Genomic DNA, 25,209 nt, shown 5'->3' with positions numbered 1-25,209 from the left:
GTTTCTGAGTTGCCTGCGTTTTATATATGTTTTATTATTTTTTTAGCTTAGACAGGCATTCATTAACTGAAATACTGAATACACAACAATAACTAAAAATGATATTAGTAGATTCTGAGTAATACATCTGATTTGTGAATGATCAAGCAGTAAACTGTGGTGATTTCTGCAACATAAATGACACCACATGTAGGAGAGGCAAGATTCTTTATATGGCTCCATTCAAACACGGGGATTCAAAGTGCTTTACAGACATAATGCATTGAAATAGGACTTGGGAGATAGGACTATGGGAGAATTATTCATATTTTTGATCTGCAATGCAATACACATATTTTGCAATGTATGCGACAGGAGAAATATGACAAAACATAATATGTGTATTTACACTGGGGATGCTGGAGACATGTCCCCACTACTGTTTGAAATGTCTGATTTAAAAGCAGAATGTCCTTAGAATAGCTGGAACCAAATAAATGTTACTTACAAATTTAGATATTGCCAGAATTTTAGTTTAAAACAAAAATTATAACAAACATTACAAGTGTGAAGAAACAACAGTGTTGATGTTCTGTTAAAGACATCTATGTTTCGTGCTGCAGAGATGTCTACTGAAGTTGGCATGCTAACCAGCTAGCCCCGGCCCGTCCTGTCTCATAATACCATTTTATACCTCAAGAGGTGATCGTCTGATAGCCCCCTGGCAGATACAGTATATGCCAGCTGTTAGTGTAATGAATGAACAAAATAAATGTCAATAAATGAAATACTCTTCTTCCCTGACTAAACAGAAAAATACAGCTTCACACCACAAGTTTCTCTCTTTTATTGAACTAAGACAAGCTGATAATAAAAAGAAAACCTGTCATTCAAACTGGACATAAACTAAATGAAACTCACCTACACAGTCTTTGTGTCAATCACCTCTGGTTTGGTCCAAATAAGAGGTTTCTGCCTGTTAAAAGGCAGTTTTTTCTCACCACTGTCACCAAGTGCTTGCTCATGGGGTCCCTGTAAATGAATGAATTAAAGAGTATGGTCTAGACCTGCTCCACATGGAAAGTGTTGAGATAACTGATGTTGTGAATCAGCCCTATACAAATAAAGATTGGCTGATTGACTGATGCTGCCCCCTGTGTTTTGGAGCTACCTGCGAATTCAGGCCATATTCTACAAATTACACCTTAAAGGTACAATCAGTATTTTTTCATTTCTGTAATTTTCTACTCTGACCTCATACAATCCCCCATTGCATTGCCTAAATTCACATATGTTTAGCCCTTATGTCTACACCACTTTGAACACAAGAGGACACCCTTGTTTTAAAAAATTAACTACTCTGCGTTCATGAGATGAGAATAATTATGGCCTTGTGGGCTTTCATAATTGTCCCGCAAGAATGTACATTTCCAGAAACAATCCACTGGTTGCTAAGGATCATCTACAGGCTTTCGTTGGGAACTATATCTGGCAGAGGAGACAGGATGGTGAAAGCTGTCCTCTCCCTTCTTTCTGTAAAACAAAGCAGCTTTCAGTTGACCGCAGCCTGACTGTCAAATCGTTAACCAACATGGCTGGCTTGTGAAACAACATGATCCAGAGAAATGACCCTGTCAAATGTACAATTTTCTTTAATAACTGACTGGATATTTCAAGGCACCTTGAAATATCCAATCAGTTAAGAAAGAAAATAGGATTTTTGGTAACTTTACTCCAATTATGCAACAGTCTGTTGAACTTTACACTGGTGACACAAGTCATCATCAGTGTGCAGTCTTTCTCAGTTCACTCAACCCAAACATGGTGTTTTTGACCATTTGAAGGTAGGCTCACTGGGAATGGATATCCCTGTGGAAAGCGTTCATTGAACACAATCTGTCATTTTGTGCAGCAGATTCAGAAGATCCTCCTCTGGTGAGATATAATGACATGCAGAGGAGCGAAGATGAGCCTCAATGATCCCTCTGCTGTAGTGCCATCTACTGGGTGAACTCACAACACACAGAGAGAGAACCACATCACATCTTTGGTAAAGAAACTTGACTGATTTTATATCATGATCAGACTCTATATGACCAAAAGTATCACTTCTGTCAAACCCAGCTCCAGTTAGGTTTGGAAGAGTTTGACTGGAGTGCACAGAGTCCTGACCTGACAGCATGTTTAGGTGGGTGGTTCTGTGTCAGAGCGACGTCCACACAAATGCCAGAAGAACAAGATTACAAATGTTACTCAATTCATCTGTGAGTAATTGTAATGTTGTGGCTGATGTGTGGCAGGAAGAGCCGGTTGTCCACAAACTTTTGGCCACTTAGGGGTAGTCAGATTACTGTGGTGAAAACTGAAACCATTCATTTTTTTGAGTGGGAAAGTTCAGTTTTGACTTCAGGAACAATAGTTCGTCAAACTATTTATTTATTTCATATCTACTTTAAAAGTAGAAGTTAGATTACAAGTCAACTTTTTGTAGGTGACATAAAAAATAGAGCAACATACACACAACACACTGTTACAGTTAAATATAGATAATTTCCTGTTTCCCTGGGACAGTCAGGAGGAAGATTGGAGAGTCTCTTTATTTTATTTTATTTATTTATTTTTCACATATATGCATATTTAGCTTAATCTATTTATTATTGTTACACTTTCTCTTTCCCCCTTTTCCTGCTTCTGAACACAAACACAAACACAAACTGCGATTCAACATACAATGCACTATACCAGTGTGTTTTACTTGATTGTTTTTTTTTATCTAGTCAGTCTTCCTGCCTCCATTGCCAACAGTATCTTTTTTGTTTTAGTGTCGCTCTGAGCATGTCTCTCACTCGTCTTGTGTTGCATAAATAAAAACATAGATTAGAACTTGAAATATCAGGCTATCACCTTGAATTCATGCGTTTGCCTTCTGTCTTTTTCCTTCCTGTATCGATTTAGGGATCCACGTTGAACTTAAAGTATCTCGGACATAAATAATCAAAATATATCAAAAATAATCATTTTGAGCATGACAATGTGGGAAAAAAATAAATGTAATTCAACTTTAAATGTCCTCCACATAGAGCTCATTAAGGTTTCTGCAAACCCTTGAAGTTGTGAAAATACTCTCGAAATGATACGTGAGGCTGAATAAAAGAGTAGAATAGTTTATTGTATCAGTAAAGATCAACAAAAGGCACACATACTGAGGGTAGACACACACCAGCGTCAGTGTCTCTCTCCAGCCTCATACCATCATGTGATCATATAGCAAAATATACCATTACATCCATTTTCTATCTGCAGGACTCAAAGGGTAGAAGTCATTCAACCTTGGACAGGCTGAAAACTGATGCAGTAGATTAGCAGACTAAACTCTGCAGCTCAAGATACAACATAAAGCAAAAGCAGCCTTTAGAAAAAATAGATTCATATATAATTAGACACCCTTTCTACACATTGAAGCAAATCAACCATACAAAAATGCAGAAAACTATCTCAATAGTACAATAACTGGTGAGCTGCTTGTAAGAAAGTCCATGCTTATTATTAGCTTCATAGTGGCAATGTTACACGATCAAAAATAGGAGTAGTACTTTTATCATAAAACAGTTTAGGAAAAAACTTACAAGTCCATATAATGCCAAAATATTAGCTTTGAAAACAAGAAAAATACACAAAATACATGTCAATATACATGTTTATAGGTGGACCATAACGTCTGGAAAATAACACGAGTCCCTTTCAAGCAGTAAAAGGCTTATCCAAAAAAACAATTAGAAGTAAATTAGTAAAGGAGTGCCATGGCTTTGAGATACTTTTTGGTTGAAATACTGATCCCAGAGTTCACATACGCGAGGACTACAGTGATGGCCATGCTACTAAATTATATCTGCGCTTTGACGCATTTCAACGCTAAGAGGTTGGAGGGGGGTGGGGGGGGGCAGAACTGGTCTTAAGCCATCGTTACGAACAAAAGCAAAATTACAACTAGAATAGTTTTGCACAAACGACTGCATTTTTGTTCTAATTAACACTCTCAGAGATTCTTGAATTTTCAGCTTCAAACCGAAAAATCAAGCCAAAGACTTTTGTCAGAAGAGACATTTAGGTTTGATTAAAAAAAGCTCTGATAAATTATTCTCGCAGGTATACATGTTGGAGGAGTGCAGTCTAGTACGGGTAGCTGTCTGGGAAAGCCAGCCCCTGGATGCACTGCTCCCCTCCCTCAGCAAGGTATGGACCCTCCTCCTCGAAGCTGGGCACAGGGAAGCTGTCCTCCTCGCTGGGAGGTAGGATGGCGTCCGGGTCGGCCTTCAGGCTCAGCCTCTGGCTGTCTGGGAAAGCCATGGAGAAGAGCGCCTCAGGGTTGCATACGAATTTGTAGACATACCTCTCCCCGGCCACCTGTAGAACAAGGGGAGAGAGGGAAAGATCTTGAGTATGTCCTTATTAAGGATCAAGTTAGGATAATAGGGCTACACAATAGTGACAATGCAAGATGTGCAATGTCAAGTAAGGCAAATTAACTTGAACTCTTTCACATTTTAGACGTGTTCTTTGTGTTTTCATGGCATTTAACAGGGTGTCGTGGGGACTAGGAATAAGGTGGATATATCGCAGTAAACTGAAATATGGCCTGTAGGGTTATATTCTTAACTGACAGTAATGTGACAATGAATATCAGGTGATGTTGTGGGGTAACTAGTGTAACAAGTAATGTAACTATTTACTCTTGACATTACTTTTTTCAATCCCGACACTGGTCTGAGGAATCTCCTACCCTGCATATGAGTCAACCAAAGATAAGGTCCTGTCCCAAAGGTTGAGATTCTCTAGCCCCACCATCAGGCCAAATGTCATTATTACAACTAACCAGTCAATGATCCTGTAGAATGTGAAGTGTGAGATTATTACCCTCACTTACTATAGACAGTGTATTATTTCCTTGGTGGACTCTTGTGTGATTTTTGTGACGTGCAGAAAAAGTTAAGAAGTTGACACGTCCATAATAGCAGATGATACAATTCCAAATGTAAAAAGGAAAACACACACTTCAAAACATGTGTAACTAAATGTAAAGAGTAGGGTGGAGAAGTGAAATATGACCTGCCTTTACCTTCTGCATGATGCCCTTCTCATAGTAGTATCTCAGTGAGCGGCTCAGCTTGTCATAGTTCATGGCTGGTCGATTCTTCTGGATCCCCCAGAGTCGAGCCACCTGGACACAAGGCAGGAGATAAAAAACATCAGTAAAACAACTGGATGATGCTCAGGTTTGTCTTTGTTACATTAACCAGATAATGATTTCCACCTCTGATACAATACTGAACAATCCATAAAGCCTGCAGCTAAAATCTTCTTGCTAACTGGATTAACGTATTTTTTATCTGTTCATTAAAACATAGGCGAGGATTTTCTATTCAGCATTCACTAGTTCGTATTTTTATTTTTTACATGAAGCCTTCTAAAATGGAGCTGTGTTGTTGGCCGATGACTGACCTCTTCAGGGTCGATGAGTTTAAACTCCATGTTCCGTCCCGTCCAGACGATCAGGTGTGCGTTGGCCGGGTTGTCCAACAGTGTGAGCAGGAACTGCCAGAGCTGCAGGGAGCCCCGGCGCTGGTACGGCAAACCCTCCTGCTTCACTTTACCTGCATACACAGTCAAACAGGACACAATGAGTATGGCTCAATCCCATTTCAAATGTTTATCCCTAACCCCTCATTTTCAAGTGCCCCTTTGCCCCTTAACTGAGAGTTAAACCTCGCTCTTTGAAATCGGCCAACCGCCTTCAAAAACCTCATACGTCATCTGTTATCATCTTCTTAAACAGAAGGGACGGACATTTCCAATATGGCATCTTCAGCTGTGGTGATTTCTTTTACGTAAATGCGATTATGGTATAACCAGGCACTATCTCAATGCCATTTGCCATTTATCTATAGAGACAGAAAACATGGATGCTCACAATTTGTTTACTACTTCACGCTATCAAGACTTTGCTGATGGACTTCAGTTACATTTTGGCCCTCATACATCGTCAAAATGCAGGACCATCATGCATAACTCTACCGAGATATCAGGAAGCTTGTTTGAGAGATATGACCATAATACATTGAAATGGCAGAGTTCTCAGTATCTTCATTTTGAAGGGTGCCTCTGAAAAATCTCAGTTTGGAGGGCCATGTAGCCCTAAAACTTCTCCCTACCCTAGCTAATTGGCTATGAGAAGCAAGTCATTTTTAGTTCAAATTCACACTGGCCAATGTCAGAGTCTTACCTTCCAGTCTTTCTGGCACAACACAAGTGTCATCATAATACAAATGTGGCTCATGACCAAACCCTGTGGGGCAAAAAAAAAATATATATATATATATAAATGTATAATACATATAAGTCCAGATTTTCTTTTGGCTGAGAAACAGACTCAGACACCATGGCAAAAGCTTATTTCATAGCAAACAGAAACAAACTCAAACTCACCAACATTGTTCTTCTGGTACAAAACTGAAGACTTTCCAAATGATGACGACTGGCAGGTTTGAACATCTAGACAACACAAGACAAGTCATCATAAGAAAGTTGAAAGCCAACTGGAAGTCTTTGAAGTCACTGAATGCCCACCACTAAATGTATATAGGTCATTCCATGCCAACTCACCTAGGGCCTCCCAGTTCCTGTCATGGATCGTCTTGAAAATAATTATTTTGAAACTTCATGAGACCTGGCAAAATCCTATAGCTGTACTCCAAATAAATAGAAAAAGTTCTGGATTTTGGATGAGTTGGCATGGAACGACCCATATGCCATTGAATCATTTTCCAAAATGTAGCAGATAACCAACACACCTGAGTCGAAGCCAAAGTCTCTTGGCTCTTGTTTGATTGGGACATGGTTGAAGGCAGTTTGGGGCGGGGCCACAGCTGGACCGGGTGGTCCTGGTTCTGGGTATCGCGGATCCACCAGATCCTGTTTGAAACCTCGGGGGCCGTGGGGAACCAGGGGCTCTGAAAGGTGGCGCTGGTACGGTGGTCGTCCATCACAGCTCAAGGGTTGGTACGGTCTGTTCACCGTTTTCTCCTGATGGGGGAAAGACACACAGGGCTCCGACAGCTGCCGCTGAAACCTGACATGTGGAAGAACACAAGTTGAGGGTTTCAAGTGACTTGGTCTCAGTTAAAACATATAACAAAAAGGTTTGAGTCAGAACTCACCTTGGTTCTGAGCTGAAAGGTGCACTGGGGCAGCTGATGGAGGGACGTGGCAGAGCAAAGTGCTGGCTTTGGTTGGCCTGTGGGAGGTTGTGGTGATGGGAGGGGCTCAGGGCAGGAATGTGGCTTGGGGTGCAGTTATTGGTCAGCTGAGGGGCAGGAGGTTGCAACTGCCTCTTCACGGGTTGAGGTCCAGTAGGATGGGTGGAGCCACACGGTACTGGTGTGGAGGCTGGATTCAGAGCTTTAAGCCCAGCTGGCTTGGTGTCACAGGCACTGAGGAGAGGAAACAAGAAGGAAATGTCAGGTTTCTGTATTAACTGCCTCACCCATAATTTTACTGTGACTGATATATATGAGTTAAATCAAGCACTTGTCTAAAAACACAGACTTTTGTACCTGTAACTATAAAGGCACATGTCAGCTTGGAGCTTCCTGCAGGGAGACAGCTCTTTAGATGGACTGGACTCTCGCTTCACTTTGCTGATAGGCAGTCCATGAAGCATCACTGCAAACACACAGACAGACACACAAATAATCATCATTCTGCTCTAAAGATGTGTTCCCTGACATTAGATTTTAGGTGTACAGAAGACTTCTTTCCAACACTTTTTTCTAATCTGAAGCTAATTTAAAGTGTATGTTTAGAATTTGTTTGAGAGTGGTAACGTCATCTGTAAATGGCTTGTATGAGGATTTCCAATGAGGTTTTAGATTGCATCATATAACCAAAACAGCACTGGATAAGCTGGTCCTCCTAATTGCAACTGACAAGGGACTTGTCTCTGTGCTAGTCTTGTTACGTCTTAGTGCTGCATTTGACACCTTTAGGGAATATCATTAGAAAATACTCCATTCATCTTCATCGTTATACAGATGATACACCATTATACTTATCCAATAAGCCGGATGACCCTAATCAGTCAGCCAAACTTCAGGCATGTCTTAAGGACGTAAAAACCTGGATGACCAGCAATGTTGCTGGCAACTCTGCTAATGAACTCATTATCTAATGATATTGCTACTCTGGGTAGCAATACTCTGGTGTCCAGAACCATGATAAGGAATCTGGGAGTTATCCTTGATCAGAATTTTCCTTTAACTCCCACATAAAATCACCTATGAAACATTGCAAAAATCAGGAACATACTGTCTCAAAAAGATGCAGAGGGATTTGCCCATGCTTTTGTTACTTCAAGGCTGGATTATTGCACTTCCATTTTATGCCCCAGTAAGACTCTAAAGACTCTTCAGCTGATCCAGAATGCTGCTGCGCATGTACTGACAAGAACTAATATTAGAGATCATATTTCTCCCTTATTAGCCTCTCAGCCCTGGCTTCCTGTAAAATCAAGAATATAATTTAAAATCCTCCGCCTCACATACAAAGCCCTTAATGACCAGGCACTGCCTCTTAAAGAGCTCATACTACCCAATTACCCCACTAGAACACTGCGATCCGAGGATGCAGGGTTAATTGTGGTTCCTAAAGTCTCAAAAGTAGAATGGGAGGTAGAGCCTTTAGCCATCAAGCTCCTCTCCTTTAGAACCACCTCCCAGTGTCGGTTCGGGAGGCAGACACCCTCTCTTCATTTAAGAGTAGGCTTAAAACTTGCTTCCCGACACTCAACATAGAAAATGTCTATTCTGTATGAGGAGTGATACTTATACCCCTTTCAGACAAAAAACCCCACTAACACCTGCTAACATCTGGCACTTGTCTTTATTGTGAATGAGTACGATCAGTATGAAATGACTTTGCAGTAGTCACGGGTCTTTATCGGCTCCAGCTCCAACAGGCTGTAATGGCAATACATGACCGAGTGGACATGCCCCCCTGTCAGGAGCAACACGGAGGCTCCGTTGTCTGAACCAGAGCAGCAAAGTTTTCAATGCTGCGCACTTACTAGAGGCAGGCTCCTTCCATTTTTACCCTTCACAATAAGAGTCATGGATAAATGCTTATCATTGGGAACTTCACTGTTAGAAAGCCTGTCCAGGCCCCCGGCAGATGACTGCAGTACTGCTCTTTGATGACTGTTCAGAGGGACAGCTGACTCCTTCCTTCCTTATTACTGTCCTGTTTGTGCGTTCGTGAGGATTATGTGAATACTGTACATAATGAGCCTGTTAAGGCTCATTGTAGACCGGATGTATGATGTGGTTAAACTTTATAGCTTTATCAGTTTAGATTGTAGAGTTGTAACTCGCTCTAATGTGCGAGCCTTTCCTTCCGTAGTTATCCAACAGTTCACTCGTATATTGTATAACTTGGGTAATCATTTATAACTCCTCTAATATGTTATCATTTCAGTTCAACAGCCTGTGATCTGCTGAGTGTCTGCATGTTCAAGTTCACTGTTGAATCTCCATTTCTGTATACTCTGTGTATAGACTTAATTTCCTTGTGCATTACTGCCTTATGTATGTTCTAGTTGCAGCTAAGGCTATTATTGTGCATTGGAAGATTATGGCTAGTCAAGTTAGTAGTTTATTAACCATTGTTGGTTAATACAATATTTGTGATTATCATTATATTACAGCCTATCCCTATATTGCAACCTATATTGATGGTCCTAATTGTATTCTCCTTTTTTTTTCTCATAGACCACAAACACAAGCTCAAACCTACACACAGACTCAACATAAATACAGTCTACACCCAGTGTGCAGCAATTAAGAAATAAAGCCTCTTGAACATACAAGTGTGTGTGTATGCTGTCAATTATTATTGAAAATCAGAATCGGCAGGTCAGACTATAAAAAGTTTTTAGAAATCGGAATCAGCAAAGGAAATTGCGATTGGTGCATCTCTAGCCCTGACACACCACAAAGACTGCTCAGGAATGGAACCTGACAAAGAGCTCGAGGCCTACAAAGTTCCCAGATCCGAAGCAGGTCAAGCATCCGTGGGATGTACACGAACATCTGATCCATGGAGGCCCCATCTCACAACCCACAGGAGTCAAAGGATCTGCCACCAGATGCCACAGGACACCACCAGAGGTCCTGTGTCCATGCATCGATGGGTCAGAGCCAATACTGATCCATTGCAGCGCCTCCATTCATCAGACTTATTCCAGCATATTCCAATGATGCTTGATTGGATTGGGATCTGGGAAATCAGGAGGCCAGGTCAACACCTTGAGTTCTTTGCCGTGTTCTTCGGACCATTCCTGAACAGTTTATGCAGTGTGGCGGGGCGCATCGTCCTGCTGGGGGTGGCACTGCCATCAGGAAGTGCCATTGCCATGAGGGGGTGTGCTTAATCTGCATCAATGTTATTCGATTCACCTCTTAGTCCTTTCAATGTTTTAGCTGATCAATGTGTAAAAAAAGCTGATTTTTGAGTACTGACGCTTTGGTTTTCCCAACTCGGCAAGTACTGACGCTTTGAGATGGCTTCTGACCCAACCTATGATCCCAAAGCGTATATATAGCAGCAGGACGGTGTATATGGAATTAAGTCAAAAATAAACTACACTGTGTTCATCACAACGAAGGCTGTGAAAATACCTGGATCGCCAACCGAGCCTGCTATCTTCTGGTTTAGCGCCCTGGCTAATTTGAACGGGGATAAAATAATTTAATCGTGCAGCTCTTCTAGACTTTCTGAATGTTATTGGACTGAATGGCTCAAATTGTTATAGTGAAACGGTGGGGGTTTGATACGCTCAAAATACGCTTCTTTCACAATGGGTCCATTGTTGGTTTTTCTTCCGTTACAACTGTTTCCTGCGAAATCCTGACGTAGGATATACTGTATCAGGCTTTGGCAACACAATAATTGTTATTAGGGGGAATTCATTGTTGGTGTTGGCCTTTTTTTATGCGATTTATTTATATACTGTTAAACATTCATTATGAGATCAAGGCATAAATAAAGAATGTATATTATCCCCTGAGTGCACTCTATAAATATTAGAGAAGAAACAGATACTTACAGCTGTTTGACTGGAAATCTGGGACAAACTGCTCATCATCAGGAACCTGAGCTGTTACAGGGGAAAAGATGGAAGGATATTAAAAGACTCTTCCCATCAAATTTTCACCCTTGGATATCCTGAGACAGTAAATCAGTGAATGTTAAATTCCCTGTGGAAAGGCATGACCACACTGAAGAGTATACAGTGTGTTTTTTTATAACATGCGGTTTCCTGATCTCACCTTCTGCGATCCATATCTCCTGGAGCTGGCTCAGATCTTGAAAGAGCTCTGCAAGACAGTTATGAAATCAGATTTAATGAAATTAGACAGTTATGAAATTCAATTTAAATAGGCGTACTGAGATCCAATATGTATTAACATTGCTTTCCAAAGTGAAATAATGTGACACTTTAACAGAATTACCAGGTTAACGTTCAGACTCTAATTTATGTTTTCTTCTATCTGGCAATCTCCTGCTCACTTTTTATCAAGCAAATTGTAGCATTTGCTGTGGACATTATCAATGTTTCATACAAATACAAAATTCAGAAAATAAGTAGAATGGACCCTCTTTACAGGAAACATTTTGACTGTCAAAGCAGGAAAAGCACAGGTGGAATGTATAACATTAATGATAGTTGTGTTAGGTGAGCTGTTTTCATGTCTATGGTATTGTGCATGCTCACTCACTGGCATGTCTTGTTAGAACACTTAATAGAATGGAGCCATTGTTAATGTTAGTTGTCACACCTGTGCTTTTCCTCCTTTTACAAGTCAAAATGTCTGTTGTGAAAAGAGCTATCATGGATCAGGTCCAACAGTCAACAGTCCATTTTATTTGTATTTATACAGCCCAATATCAAAAGCTGTCTGCCTCAAAGATACCATGATGAGCTTACCTTCTGTGTCCTGAGCCAGCTCTGTGTCCATGAACTTCCTCTTCCTCTCACTGAGACATCTCTCTGCTTCTCCTATGTGACATTTCTACAAGTTCAACAATAAACCAGTTTAGTGAACAATAAATTGTGAAACCAAAATGTAATCAATCCTTGGTCGCCCTCTTACACAGGTCGCTTAATGTATGAAATTGTTGTTGAATTGTTTCAAACTCACACTCTCAGGGACCCCGAAAGGGACCTGCTGATCATAAAAGCCATCCATGTTGCAGGAGTCTTCACCCTGGAGTAAAGACGGGTGGGACGACAGATTAGGAAAACCTTTCTCCTTAACTCCATGACCCCACAGCAGGGATGGTGACACGAGTATGAGATATAGTTATACAGTGTTCTCAGCAGATTGGCTGACATCCAGCAAATGATAGAATTCTCATTACAGCCATAAAAGACTTGAGACTAGACTCTGACTTTCACCTCTTTGCCCTGCAGTAGTGATGACAGTGGCCATATAAGCTCTGTTGTCAATGACAGCCTAATGCAACCTCCTTCAAGTTAAATCTGACGTGCATGCGAGCTGCAGGTGGAACAAGTCTTCCAGGATCTTTAAATAGGGGATGCTATAATGCTAGTTTGCTAGATGCTAATTTTAAGGAGAAAAAAGTACTGAGGAGGCACTGTCAACTTTGCCGTCCAACTCAGAGAGAGGTGTGTGCTGCAGAGTCAATAAATGCCTCGTCTTAAAGCTGCCATGTGAAAACAATATTATTGTAGATTACAAGACACGTGTAAGGCACTGCAGATGGATAAATGTTGTTTCTGAATGAAAGGGGAGTTTACATGATGAAAAAGAAGCCATGTGCAGTTATATAGATCATTGAGGATGCCATACACAGAGAGAATCATTTTGCATTCGAATCGACAGCTGAATCTTAATCGAATCAATAGTGAGGCCAGTGAAGATTCACACCTCTACTAATAATTAATGCACTTAAAGTAAATCTGTGTTGTAGTGTCACAAAAATTGAGAAACAGGTGTTGGTATAGTTGGACATTTTGGTATACAACAACAACAACAACAACAATAATAATAATAATAATAATAAAAACAATAATAACATGATACATTATATAACAATAATATCTATAGTCAAATTATAGATATGATTTTTGTTTCATTTTTGATTTACTGAAAGGAGCATGCTATGCTATGTTTTGAATATTTTGTATACTCTACATTACATCAACCCTATAGAGTGCTGCAGGACTGAGTCCTTAAACCCAGAAATAAGTTTGTATTTTGGCATTAGATTAGATAGATGTACATGTTCATGGTAAACTGCGTGTATATTATAGTGTAATAAGACATTAACATTAAAGTCATGCAATCGCACTGTAGTTAATTTATAGCCTAGCCTTAGCTTTTCACTTCTGGCGAATGCATTTACGCTTCAAAACTATGAGAGTGTGTTTTCATATTTTTTTGTTTTTCATCTTAAAGCAGCTACATTCATGTTGATTCTAGTGCCCCCTGTGGACAAAGGCGGTATGAGCACCACTGCCTGTTGTGGTAAAGATGTTGATCTGACAACAGAGGACAGATTTTTTAATACAAATCTTTCTTTTTTAAACACAGCTGTTTACTGGATGCATAGCAATGAGGTAATGTATGTATTCGTGGCTATGTAAAATTAATAACTGTAATGACAATTGTTGTTTGTTTTAGTGTTGTACCCTACAGAGGGACTACAGAGCAGCTTCTTCTCTGAGGCTGCGAGACTCCTCAATACATCCTCAGCACACCGCCATAAAAAATACATTACTTTTTTATTCGACTTGGTGACAAGATTTAATAATAATAATAGCCCAACGACATAGCCAATCTTCTCGTTGATGGTCTTTTTTCCCCTTTTTTTTTTGCAAATGTAGTTCAGATGGAGACATCAGGATTAAACTGAGACTCCTTCATAACCAGTTTGAAATGTAAAAGTTAGTTATGTTAAAAACCTTCTGAGATGATACTAACATGGGTTAAAATGTTGGTAACACTGGTTAAGTCCTTTAAATTCATCTACTACATCTACCAATTCCTGCTAAGTCAATCAAACTAAATTCACTGCAGTAGGAGGACAGGGACAAACTGATGGTCTTATGTTAAATAACATTAAGAAGGTCTCTCATGACAATAACATAGGAAAGTCAAATTCAGGTTTGCCTTTCTTGAAGTCAGTAGGCTTCCGTAGGTAAACAACACCTCCACTACAACTGCTCTTGTAACTGATATCTGATTGATATCTGGTGAGTTTACTGACAACACCAACACAGATTAAATCATACATCCTGCCTGGTTCCTTCCCCGTGGTGTTTTCAACCAATAAAGCAGAACACGTCAATAAAAACGACTGGGTAGTGGAGCTCGGCCTGACGCACAGGAGGCACAGCACGTCTGCAGGGCTCTGCTTGTTTTTCTCAATGAAGTGTAACTTGATCCCGGCGGGTGGGGGCAGCTCACCGTTGACACATTAGCCAACAGAGCACCCAGAACAGATTTACGACGCTAACAGGCCCTACGGGCAGCTGCTGCAGACGGAAACGCGGCTCTGCACAGCGGACAGATGCGGGGACATTGGACGAAACGTTCCCTTTGATTTTCAGAAAATGGCGTTCGCCTCTCGGTCCGTAACCGCTCTCCTCAGTGCCCGCAGCGAACCGCGACGATGCGGTTTATGTAACAAAGCACAGGAAAAGCCAGCCCACGCATGTCCGCTACTTTATAACATGATAGAATATTAATGGAGGACTCACCTAACAGGTGAAGTTTCTTGGCAGTGTGTAAAAATGAGCTCGACGGAGATGTCTTCCCCTACATCGCCTGCACCTCCTCGACTCAAACCCGACTGTGGATTTTTCTCAATGAACAGCTTTGATCACAGGAGCTGTGTCGAGCCCCCTGCCGCCGCGCCCATTGGCTGGAACGCAACGTCAGTCAAAGGGCGAGCCAATCGTCTTCGAGACTGGTCCGTCGTCCGTGCCTTGTGTTTTTAATGAATGGCTGTGTTTCATTCATGGATCCACAGAGCTCTTAAAAGGCCAGAGCCGCCATTCCAGTTAATGATTAAGTCAATAGGTGGATAAATAAATAAATAAATAAATACATACATCCAAATTAACAAAATGTATGACTCAATGAAATAATCATAAAAATATAAATAACACATTTTAAAGGTTCAGGTAATATATTATTACCTATTATATTTACTTCATTCTATTCTCTTATTTTCTTCAATAATACACCATAAAATAATATAATAGTACATATATTTATGAATTATGCCATTTATTCATTAAAACCACTGTTACATTTACATCATAGATTTCCAAATATGTACTTGTAGTATGATTTGGCTTAGTAACATAATAATGAGCACTATGACGTCATTGAATTAAGAGAATGCTTCTAATGCAAAATACATTTTTCATTCCTTAACCTCCTTAGATTGTGCTATTATCATTTAACAACTACACTGAGTGTAGTTATGTAGTATGTCCACAACTACTGCTATTATTTTATAATATTTCTTCTTCTTATCTAAAGTCATAATTAATAAGACCTTTTAGTTAATTAATCAATTAGCCAAACATTAGACAATTAATCAACAGTTATTTTTATAATGGATTAATATTTAGGTCATTTATCAAGCAAAAAGCAACTTTCTGTAACTTTTGGTTGAGATATAATATGTTAGTTTTTTATTTTTCTAGACATGGCCATCTTCGAGAGGTTATTTCTTTTATTTTTTCCCCACAAGTAATTCTTCATCATATGGTCATCTAATGTCATATTTTGTCTTTATCAGCTTCTTCATAGCCTAGAAGGACAGGCTCTTGAAGACACTCTAACCAACTTTTGTATCATAGTTATACTGTTGTACTATTTCTATTGTGAACATGCACATTTTGATTGCTATATGAATCACTTTTTCCTATTGTGATGTTTTTAAAAAATGGTGTAATGTTTTTTTTTCAGCCCATAGTACCATGTAGTCAGCCTACATACGACTACTGTCTGATTCAGGAATGTTTTTAATCAGCAATGTGATGTTATTTGCCCAGGTGTGTTTGATAGGATTTTGAATGATAGCTATCTGCAATGTGACCTGATTGGTCCACATGGGTCTACAAACCTTTTTTAAGATGGTCTCCCCCTTTGTTTTGTAAGATAACCTGACGAGTACCGAAATGTCATTATTAAAAATTCTTGCAAGTGTGCGGGAGTTTTTTTTCTTCCTGATTTTGTCTTTCTGCCTTTTTAAAATGTGATATGTTCTCTTTTGTTATGACGGGGAGACCACAAGTAGTGCTGTAACTCTGCTACCAAACACCATCTGACATCACCATGTGGTGTTTTTCCTAATTAACGTCATAATTAGAGTTTCAGAACCATCTTTGCAACAGACTAATCACGTTTTTGTGATGTCATACCTTTGTGACTTGTGTTGGTGTTGTCCCTGGATGGACTGTGTTTCCAACCTAAGAAAAAGTGATGTCCACATCTGGAATAAGCTGTAATGGCTGAATGATGTATGTATAGGACTCACAGTCAACAGACTGGGTTATTTTTTCTTTTTTTGAAATATATTGTTATACTTCTAAGTGCTGTATCGTAGGCAAATTGACTTGTTTCCGTTTCTTGAAGATGTTTCACCTCTCATCCAAGAGGCTTCTTCAGTTAAGATGCCTCTTGGATGAGAATATCCCCTTTCACAATATTAAATGTGTGTTTGAAAGGATAACTAACTCCCACGTGTTTTTTTCCATTCTTTTTCCAGAGTTAGAATTCCAAAGCTATGACTTTACAAGCATATGATTGGTCACTTGCAATGATGGTCCTGGACAAACATTAATAGTGATGTTCTAGGAACAACACCAGCACAGCCATATCAGATGACCAATGAGAGACCTTCATTCAGGCCACAAGCTGAAAGCGTCAGTCTGTTAAAGTTGTTCCATATGCTACAAGTGTCGTTGGAGCTTTTTGACCGTTTTTTGTTGCGGTGTAGAAACACTGTACCACCTCTCCTGAGACACGACCGCAGTTCAGTGACTGTAATGCGTTTGATAGATTTAACGGAGGATCACACATGACTGCTTCAGAGTCCATTCATCTCACTGGGTGGCAGAGCAGTTTGTCCACTTTTAATTCCACTTTGATCTCTTTCCACTTCATTACCAGTTACTGCACTGAGATCACAGAGTGTCACGTGATCTATTCCTTTATAGGCCAGAAGGGAAGTTTTCATACAGTACCTCTTTGATACAGTATTTCAAGTGACAGGCCACACAGCCACATACACTTGGCCCACATTAATTGATGAATTACAGTTCAGAGGTGGTCCAGAACTGGTAGCCAGAGCATGGGTGACCATGACATAAGCCTGGGTTCTGGGCCAGAATAGGGCCGGCTATAGTTGGCTGAACGGAGGCCCACGTCATGGGCATCCATGTTCTGGCCCACAATTCATTGCTGTATGGGGGCCAAGTGTATGTGGCTACGTGGCCCGTCACTGGGCCGGACCAACTTTGCTATTGTATCTCTATGCTGTCTTGAAAATTGCCTGAAAGTGCATGGTGCAACACTGACTAAATAAAGAGTTGATTTCCATTTCACTCACCCTTATGTTCTTCTTTGTCTTGACACACAGAAACCTGCCCACGATACAAGCTAAATAATATTGCTAACAAATGCTAAACAAAATTTAAAACTTTTTCATCAAATCTATTCAGAAACTGGTTAGTTTACGAAAAATGTGACAATGTTTCCAGAGCAACAGCGATGTATTTAAAAAGTTTAAGTCCAAACTGGAATCAAAGACAAACAACCTCATAGATGGAGCATTTGTCTAATAAGGTGCGAGGAAAGGTTAATGTAGATTTTCACAATACAAAGAAGCATCTTTGAGTTGGTTAATTAAAAGACAACCAATTAAATAAAACACTTATTTCTTGTCTTAAACAATAATTTAAAACATTGAGACAAGACATTGGTAATCATTGCTTCTCAAAGTGTAAATCCCGCCTTACAGTATATGAGTTCTGACTGACTGACTTGTTCAGGCGGATGTTTTTTTTGTTTGTGTTTTTTTTTTACAGTGCGCACTGATTGTTTGTGTTCTACTTAGAAACTGCTCGATCAGCGTTGGGGGATGCCAGAGCAGTTTTGTGCGTGATAAAAGTTCCAGTTCACACATGAGCTGAGCTCAGCAGCTCTGTTACTTATTTGCAGCCTCTCCTGTTTGCTCGGCAATCACGTGCCGACTACTGTGTTCCTAATGCAACAATGGTTTTTATTATTCTGTTCTGGCAGGTCGACAAGCAGTGATATCAAACACATCCGGTGTCAGGAAATGAACAGTGCAGTCTTATCGTTTCTTATCAGATGTGTCTGCAGATGGTGTTTATGATATTTTTTTAATTGTAGGTCTGTTATCTTGTTCTTGTTTTTAAATCACAGTGCGAACTATGATGTATCATCATTTCCTTTGGCTTTTTTTGGTAACAATTATGTATTGCAAGGTTTTACACGGCAATATTGGAAAGTTACAATGCATGGTGTGAACAAGTGATAAGGCAGAAGAAGAAAGGGAAAACCAAATGCATAAAGAGGGGTAAAAATGGATATATGATATATTTTAGGGATAAATGATACAGATACATACTACGCATTTAATTAAGCTACAAAGCTACTGTAGGATTAATCAAATCAAATCAAATCAAATTTTATTTGTATAGCCCAAATTCACAAATCACAGTTTGCCTCAGAGGGCTTTACAATCTGTACAGAGAGGACACCCTCTGTCCTTCGACCCTCGATTCGAGTGACGAAAAACTTGCCCCCAAAAAAAGCCCTTTTAACAGGGATGATATATGTTAATTTAACAGACACAAACACATTACTTTTACTCAAAGTTATAATATTGACAATTAATACTAAGCCATATTTATTTATTAAAAAAGGTTTGCATTGCATAATGACAATAAAGATTGTATGACAGCTCTTGTGACCTGCCTGCCCTGTGTAACACTGCTTTAGGCCCACTAGGTGGCTCTTAAGCCTACATCTTGCATCATTTGTATCCTGACAGTTAAATGACTCTTGTACTCATGGAAATATATATATTTTTAATTAATATTAATTCAATTTTCATGACTTTTTCTCAAATGTTTTCTTGTCTTTTCATACTTTCTGACTGTTTGACACAATTATGACTACCAGCTGTATGCAGCACAGACACTTGCCCTCCCTGGTGTGTTTTAAGTTATCAGTTATACTGTGAATCAGGAGAACCTTTGTGTGAAACACCTCTCTGGCTGATGAGTCATTGATATTCAAGTTATTAATAAAGTCAGTAATAAATGGGTGTCACTTTCCAGTGGTGGACTGACTCAAATACTGTACCTAAGAACAGATGAGATGTGTATTGAGTATGCTACATTATAATTAGAGAGAAACATGCTTGATATCCCACTACATTTATTTGACAGCAGTAGTTACTACTTTTTTATTTATTTATTAATATATTTAAATGAATAACACTCATATGGACTATTTTTCTGATTGAGTTATTTTACCTTTGTTATCCTAAGTACATACTGATGTACTTTTAAAGTACTTGTATTGTTCTATTACAATTTAATCCTTCCTCCAGCACTGTCAATTGATACGCCATCAAGTCTGCAGGTCTGAATGCTAAGTAATATATAATGAGGGTCAATGGTTTCACCCTTTCTGGTAACAGCAACAGTTACCTGGTCATCTGTATTTGAAAATCTCAATTTTTAAATACAGATGAAAGTGTGGGCTTGCAGCCCCCTGATGGGCTGCGAAGGTACTGCGGGTGGGCTGGTAGAACTAATTTCCAATAAATAAAGAAAAGCTTTTATATTTTGTAACTCAAATATTTAAATATCTGCATCAGAAAGTCAAAAGTAATGAAACAGATAGAATCAGAGAGTTAAATTTCATATCACTTAAATCGTCTGACCCATTTTTATCTGGTGTTGTGTTAAAGTCTGTTTCCCAGTTGAGATGTGTGCCTTGGAAACTTCTAACAGGAGGCAACATTATTCTGACTGGGGAGCAGACTTCAACACAACATTGGAAATGATCTGTTGTCACCTCAATGACAGGGAAATGTAACTGCATGTTTGCAGGTTTATAAATTGTTACCTGTATGTGGATTGATTATTAATTTGCACTGCAATGCCTTATGTCAGTGTTTACCTAGAACTGTTCTGTTTATGAAAATTAAAGAATTTTAGGGATATACTTCATCTTTGTGGTGTGCCCCCAGAAGATTTTCAAATTTCTGACTGGGGCCCTCTTGGTCGCCTTTCCAGTGGACACAATGTGGGGTCAGGTACCCTCTAAGACGCACTTTCAATGGACAAAGTCCCCTCTCTTCTGTATAAACCATCACAACTTTCTGCACCCTGGTGCCACCACCATCAAACATCCTGAGTCTGCCATGGCCTGGCAACCTGGAGGTTGCTCTTATTCATGGCTAACTGATGAGTAAAGCATTAGTAAAGGGTTTGTTAATAATCTAAATAAGCCATTAATTACCTAATGGTGTAAATAATATACAATTTATAAAGACAGCCTTTTTAGGAAGTACATAAAGATTGACACTATGTTAAGCAGGTCATATGAGTGTTGCTGATGCTTACATTGTATTTTGTTACTGTTGTGTTTGTGTCTGCACCAGCTGCACAGTGGATTTTGTTGGACTGCTCTGCTATATTTTTTTCTGCAGTCTCTGGCACAGGCTGCCATCTAAAGAACAATGGCTGCTGCTGACGTACCATGGGCCCTTGTTGGTGAAACCTGTGGAACCATTGGTGGGCTTCTGTAGCCTTTTTTGTTACCAGTTAGCTGGCGGATGTGGGCACCCACAGCTCAGCTAACAGAACTATCAGCATCCAGCTCACAGCCAGGCACATGATCATGTCCATCTCGACCTTTTGTCTAACACCACAATCAGGCCAAACTCTCTCTCTGACCAGCAGCTTGGACCAAAACAATTTTTGGTACACTGACACTAACACTATATAATAAACATCAATAATAAACAGTACATTACAGTGAACTCAACGTTAGTTAATAGGTATTTCACTGTTAACAAATAATGAAATGCTTTGTTAACCATTTGAGCCATTGTATAGGTTTTGAAACATAATTTTAAACTTTATAATGGCCATCTAAGTAAACTATACATTACACACACAAAATATTATAAACATCAGTTGCAACTTTACAATACACAATTTCTTAACAAATCGTTTGTGAAGCAATTCATTGTTAAACAGTGAAATAAATATTAACTAAGGCTCAATCAACTATAAATTTAACATTTATTAAGGGTGGTTATTATAAAGCGTTACGAAGTCTTCTAAAATGTGCTTAATTTCCATCAAATATGCAGTGTTCATGGCCCCTGGAGGATGGATTGTATATGGATCATGTTTTTGGTGAGTTCCTGACCTAATTTCTATTTGTAAAGAAGAAATACAAAATTTAATGGATATAATGTCATGAAATATAATGTTTCCCAGAGGATAAATCTTTATTTAAAATTAGTTTTTTGCCTTGACAGTAAATGAAAACACTCAAATTCTGTTGCAGTTTGTGTGCTTTTATTTTCAGGTGAGTGAAGTTCAGGGTAGTGAGCGGAGGAAGGGCATAAACAGGAAGCGATATGGTTTAATATGCAATCTAGAAGTCCACAACGCGTCTGAGGGAACCTACAGATGGTTGAAGGGCCCCCCAGTCTGAGTGCCGTCTGTACTCGCCCTTCTCCAGCAGGTACTGGCGTCCCCTGTAGTTCGGATGCTCGTGGAAGACCCAGATGCCTTCTTGAACTTGAGCTGAGTGAACTTCACGGTAGCGCCAGCGGTCCAGCAGGTTGGGCATGTCATCACTGAACTCCATCATCTGGCCGCTGAAGTCTGGATTCTCGTAGATGCGGATTCTATGCCTGCTGGGATGCTTGAACGTTGAACAACCAAAATATGAGATGTTAATTAGTGAATTAATTAACCTGCAAGTGGTACTGGTCGGCAGGTGTTTTAACCTTTGGATGGAGCCAGACTAGCTGTTTCCCACGTCTCCAGTCATCATGCTAAATTAAGCTAACTAGGCCTATCTCTGGCATCATATTTATTGAACTTCCCATAGATCACCAGTTTATCTGGGAAAATCGATAATAGATTGGCTCCCTATAAGCCTCTCTTCACTCTGCTATTTACTCTGCCACTGGGATGCATTTTTCCCAGAAAAATGAAGGTCGAATTATGGCTCAAAAAGATCCGGTGGTAACGGTGGAAACTCTACAATACAAGAGAAAAAGAACCCTAATAGAAGAGGCGTCAAAGAAGGGGAAGAGGGTGAATGAAAGAAGCCAAGGTAAAGCACTACAATGTTGTGTCAGAGTTACCCTGTTGATATGTCCTTCGACTTACAACCTGTAATTGAGATGGTTCTCTGCTCAATCAGTTAGTAACAAATACTGCCAACTTATGAATAGAACTGAGTGGTTTACTCTTTTCATAGTACTGAGGTAGGAGTTGCTCAGTTAAATAGGGATTCTTATGGTTGTTTTTTTACTCTGGACAGTAGCCAGAATGCTAGCGGCAGCCATGTTGCTTATGCTAAATTTGTGACAGCTGCGCCAACAGTAGTACCACAGGGAAATGCTGAGGGTCAACAGTCAACCTTTGGGAAATGGGCTATAAATATCTGGATCCTCACATGAAATCTAAATTGCACAAGTACTTTACCAGCATCTAGTATTCCTGTTGTGTTACTGACACAGCCCACATGAAGAGAAGTTTGCTGCATATTAAAATGAAACAAAAAAATAAAAAATATGAACCACCACTCAAACTTTCAGTAACATCACTTCATTTCTAAATAGCTGCTTCAGTTGTTTTCAGCTCACAGTTTGTATGCCACTATCATTGCTGAGCTATTTGCTGGCCTAGGGGAGCTCAACAGACAGCATACAGTAGGGGCTAGCTGCAGAGGATAAGAAGTTTAACTCAGACAGGTAACACAACAAGGTTTACGTTATCTCCTCAAGCCTCCCCACCTCTTCTTACACAAGTGATCCAATGAACAAGTGTAAGCTGTGATAGTGCAACAGATACTCTGTCCCTCATCAGCTTTATAACCATAAAAACATTCTTTGAACTGCCCAGCTAAAACTATGAGTAGGTGAATTTAAACCCATAGTGAAAAGCTATTTTAAACTATACAGATCATTTTCTGTACTAAATTCTATAACACAAGCTCAGATTTTGCATCTTCTTGAATATCAACCAGCTGATCCAAATCCACTGAGTAACCAAGTTGTAGAGACTAAATCATGGATGTTTTGGCTGAAATGTGTAATAAAACACCTCATTAGTGTGTAATGTTAGTACAGTTACATCTCTATTATTACCTTTCAAGACAGCTGGTTTCTCTACATCACCTGATTTGCAAATACATCTCGCCAGGCTTCAAGATACGCCCTTGCATATCTTGAAGGATGGCACTGAAGAATGGCACTGAAGGCTTTTCTTGATAGAAAAGATCTTTCGCTCTTCTCTTTGCTGGTTTCCAAACAGTTTCTAGCGGCACCTTCCAAGATATTTCTAGGTAGATACCATCTGTTGCGCCACGTTATTGTTATTACTGGGTGAAGCAAGATTATAATTTGAACCAGGACATGACCCCAGACATTTGGGATAAACTTACACTACACAAACCAGCAAAAAGTCTACATGCTCCATTTGAAATAGCGTTCATATTCAGCTGTGAAATGAATTTCAATTACAGTAAGTAAGTAAACACATGTTATCTTCGGAGTTGGAGTTCGAGTCCTGGCTTTGCCTTACATGTCTGATGAGGCGGCAGGCCCGGATGGTGTCATTGAAGCCGTTCCAGCTCTGGTAGCTAGGGTACTCCCCTCTCATGAGAACGTACTGGTAACCTGTGTAGTGGGGTCTCTCATAGATGACCCAGGCCCCGCTCTCCACTCGGATGGAGTTGCAGCGGCTGATGTGGGAGCTGAGCTCAGGACAGTCACTGCTGCATTCATAATAATTACCCTGGAAGTTCTTGTCCTCATAGAAGAAGATCTGCAAGTAGGACTCTGCATTAGACCACTACGAGTAGATGACTGCAACTGCATTGTTACTTCTTTTGCTAACCCCATCTTTACTACTAATACTTCAACCACTGCTGTGAAATATATCATCAGTAGTAGCACCACAACAATGTCTGACAGGGCAAGAAACACCAGCCGTCCGGCAATCAGAAAGGCTGAAATCCAGTACGTACGTTGTATGTACATGACTAAAGCTACGTTATGTATGTAACGTAACTTCTCTGCGCTAGTAAGTTAAAAAACTCACTGTTGACTTCTGTTTCAGCAGTCTCCTGGGTGTTACTACTGTGACCACTAGAGGTCACTGGACTTAAGCAGGAATAAGCAGAAGCATTAAATACATTTACAAATAAAATGTGATGAGAAAAAAATATTAAAGCACTATTAAAACTCTATAATTCCAATATTTTACTAACTCAAACCAAATGCATATATCTTTGAATTGCATATACTACCATTGGCAGCTAAACGACTATACCAGTATGGTTTTTGAGGGACATTTACAAACAGTCCATTAGATAACAGGAAGTGCATCATGGTATAATTGTGTCAAACAGTTACAGTACTCACTTTTCCTGCACGCTCCATAATGACCTTATGTTCCCCCTCACCCAATAAAATTAAAGCTCCTCACTCACACTGCGTTACTGATGGTCCACGTTCATATAAAGGCTGATGAAATGCAGTGCCAGTAGAATTATTGTCATTCAAATGAGCTCTCCATTAACTTTGGCACATTAGCTGATGCTGCAATTGTATTAAAGTACATGGCCTTTAAATGTGCTATTTGATTGCTCCTGTGATGAGGCTGAAATTTGGACTGAATCCTGTTCGACTCTAGAAAAAGACCTGGTTGGGTTAACATTGAATCCGTTAAATAATCTCTCTTATTTCCTCTTATTGGAATTTTCTCAGTGTTACAATTTAATGCTCTAATATTGGTTATTATGTACCTGATACATCATATTTGTGTTTTTAGCCTATACTTTT

At 39.6% G+C, this 25,209-nt stretch overlaps 2 protein-coding genes across 3 annotated transcripts; both read right to left on the bottom strand.

The window, feature by feature from the left end:
- Positions 1–3,127: 3,127 nt before the first annotated feature.
- On the bottom strand, positions 3,128–14,913 carry LOC311253042 (ETS translocation variant 5-like). 2 transcript variants are annotated; one of them, XM_084346761.1, is made up of 13 exons: positions 14,816–14,913; positions 12,231–12,296; positions 12,017–12,101; positions 11,358–11,405; positions 11,135–11,185; positions 7,590–7,698; positions 7,194–7,466; positions 6,828–7,105; positions 6,463–6,528; positions 6,260–6,322; positions 5,479–5,630; positions 5,090–5,197; positions 3,128–4,383 (listed from the first exon to the last, which is right to left on the bottom strand). In XM_084346761.1, the coding sequence occupies exons 2-13, from the start codon at positions 12,276–12,278 to the stop codon at positions 4,150–4,152; spliced, it is 1,515 nt and encodes a 504-aa protein (XP_084202887.1). In that variant the 5' UTR covers positions 12,279–12,296; positions 14,816–14,913; the 3' UTR covers positions 3,128–4,149. The 2 variants fall into 2 exon arrangements, with proteins under 2 accessions (XP_084202887.1, XP_084202888.1); XM_084346762.1 differs by having other exon boundaries at positions 5,096–5,197.
- Positions 14,914–21,782: 6,869 nt separating this feature from the next.
- Positions 21,783–24,807, bottom strand: LOC311252973 (gamma-crystallin S-1-like; the record flags this gene model as incomplete). The annotated part of the gene is made up of 3 exons (XM_084346636.1): positions 21,783–22,055; positions 23,948–24,217; positions 24,790–24,807. The coding sequence occupies 3 exons, from the start codon at positions 24,805–24,807 to the stop codon at positions 21,783–21,785; spliced, it is 561 nt and encodes a 186-aa protein (XP_084202762.1).
- Positions 24,808–25,209: the final 402 nt, after the last annotated feature.

This window comes from Pagrus pagrus, assembly GCF_965226575.1.
Source record: "Pagrus pagrus genome assembly, chromosome: 24".
Classification (NCBI taxonomy): Eukaryota; Metazoa; Chordata; class Actinopteri; order Spariformes; family Sparidae; genus Pagrus; species Pagrus pagrus.
Note: the sequence above shows the minus strand (reverse complement) of the source record. Positions and strands in the feature narration are given on the sequence as shown.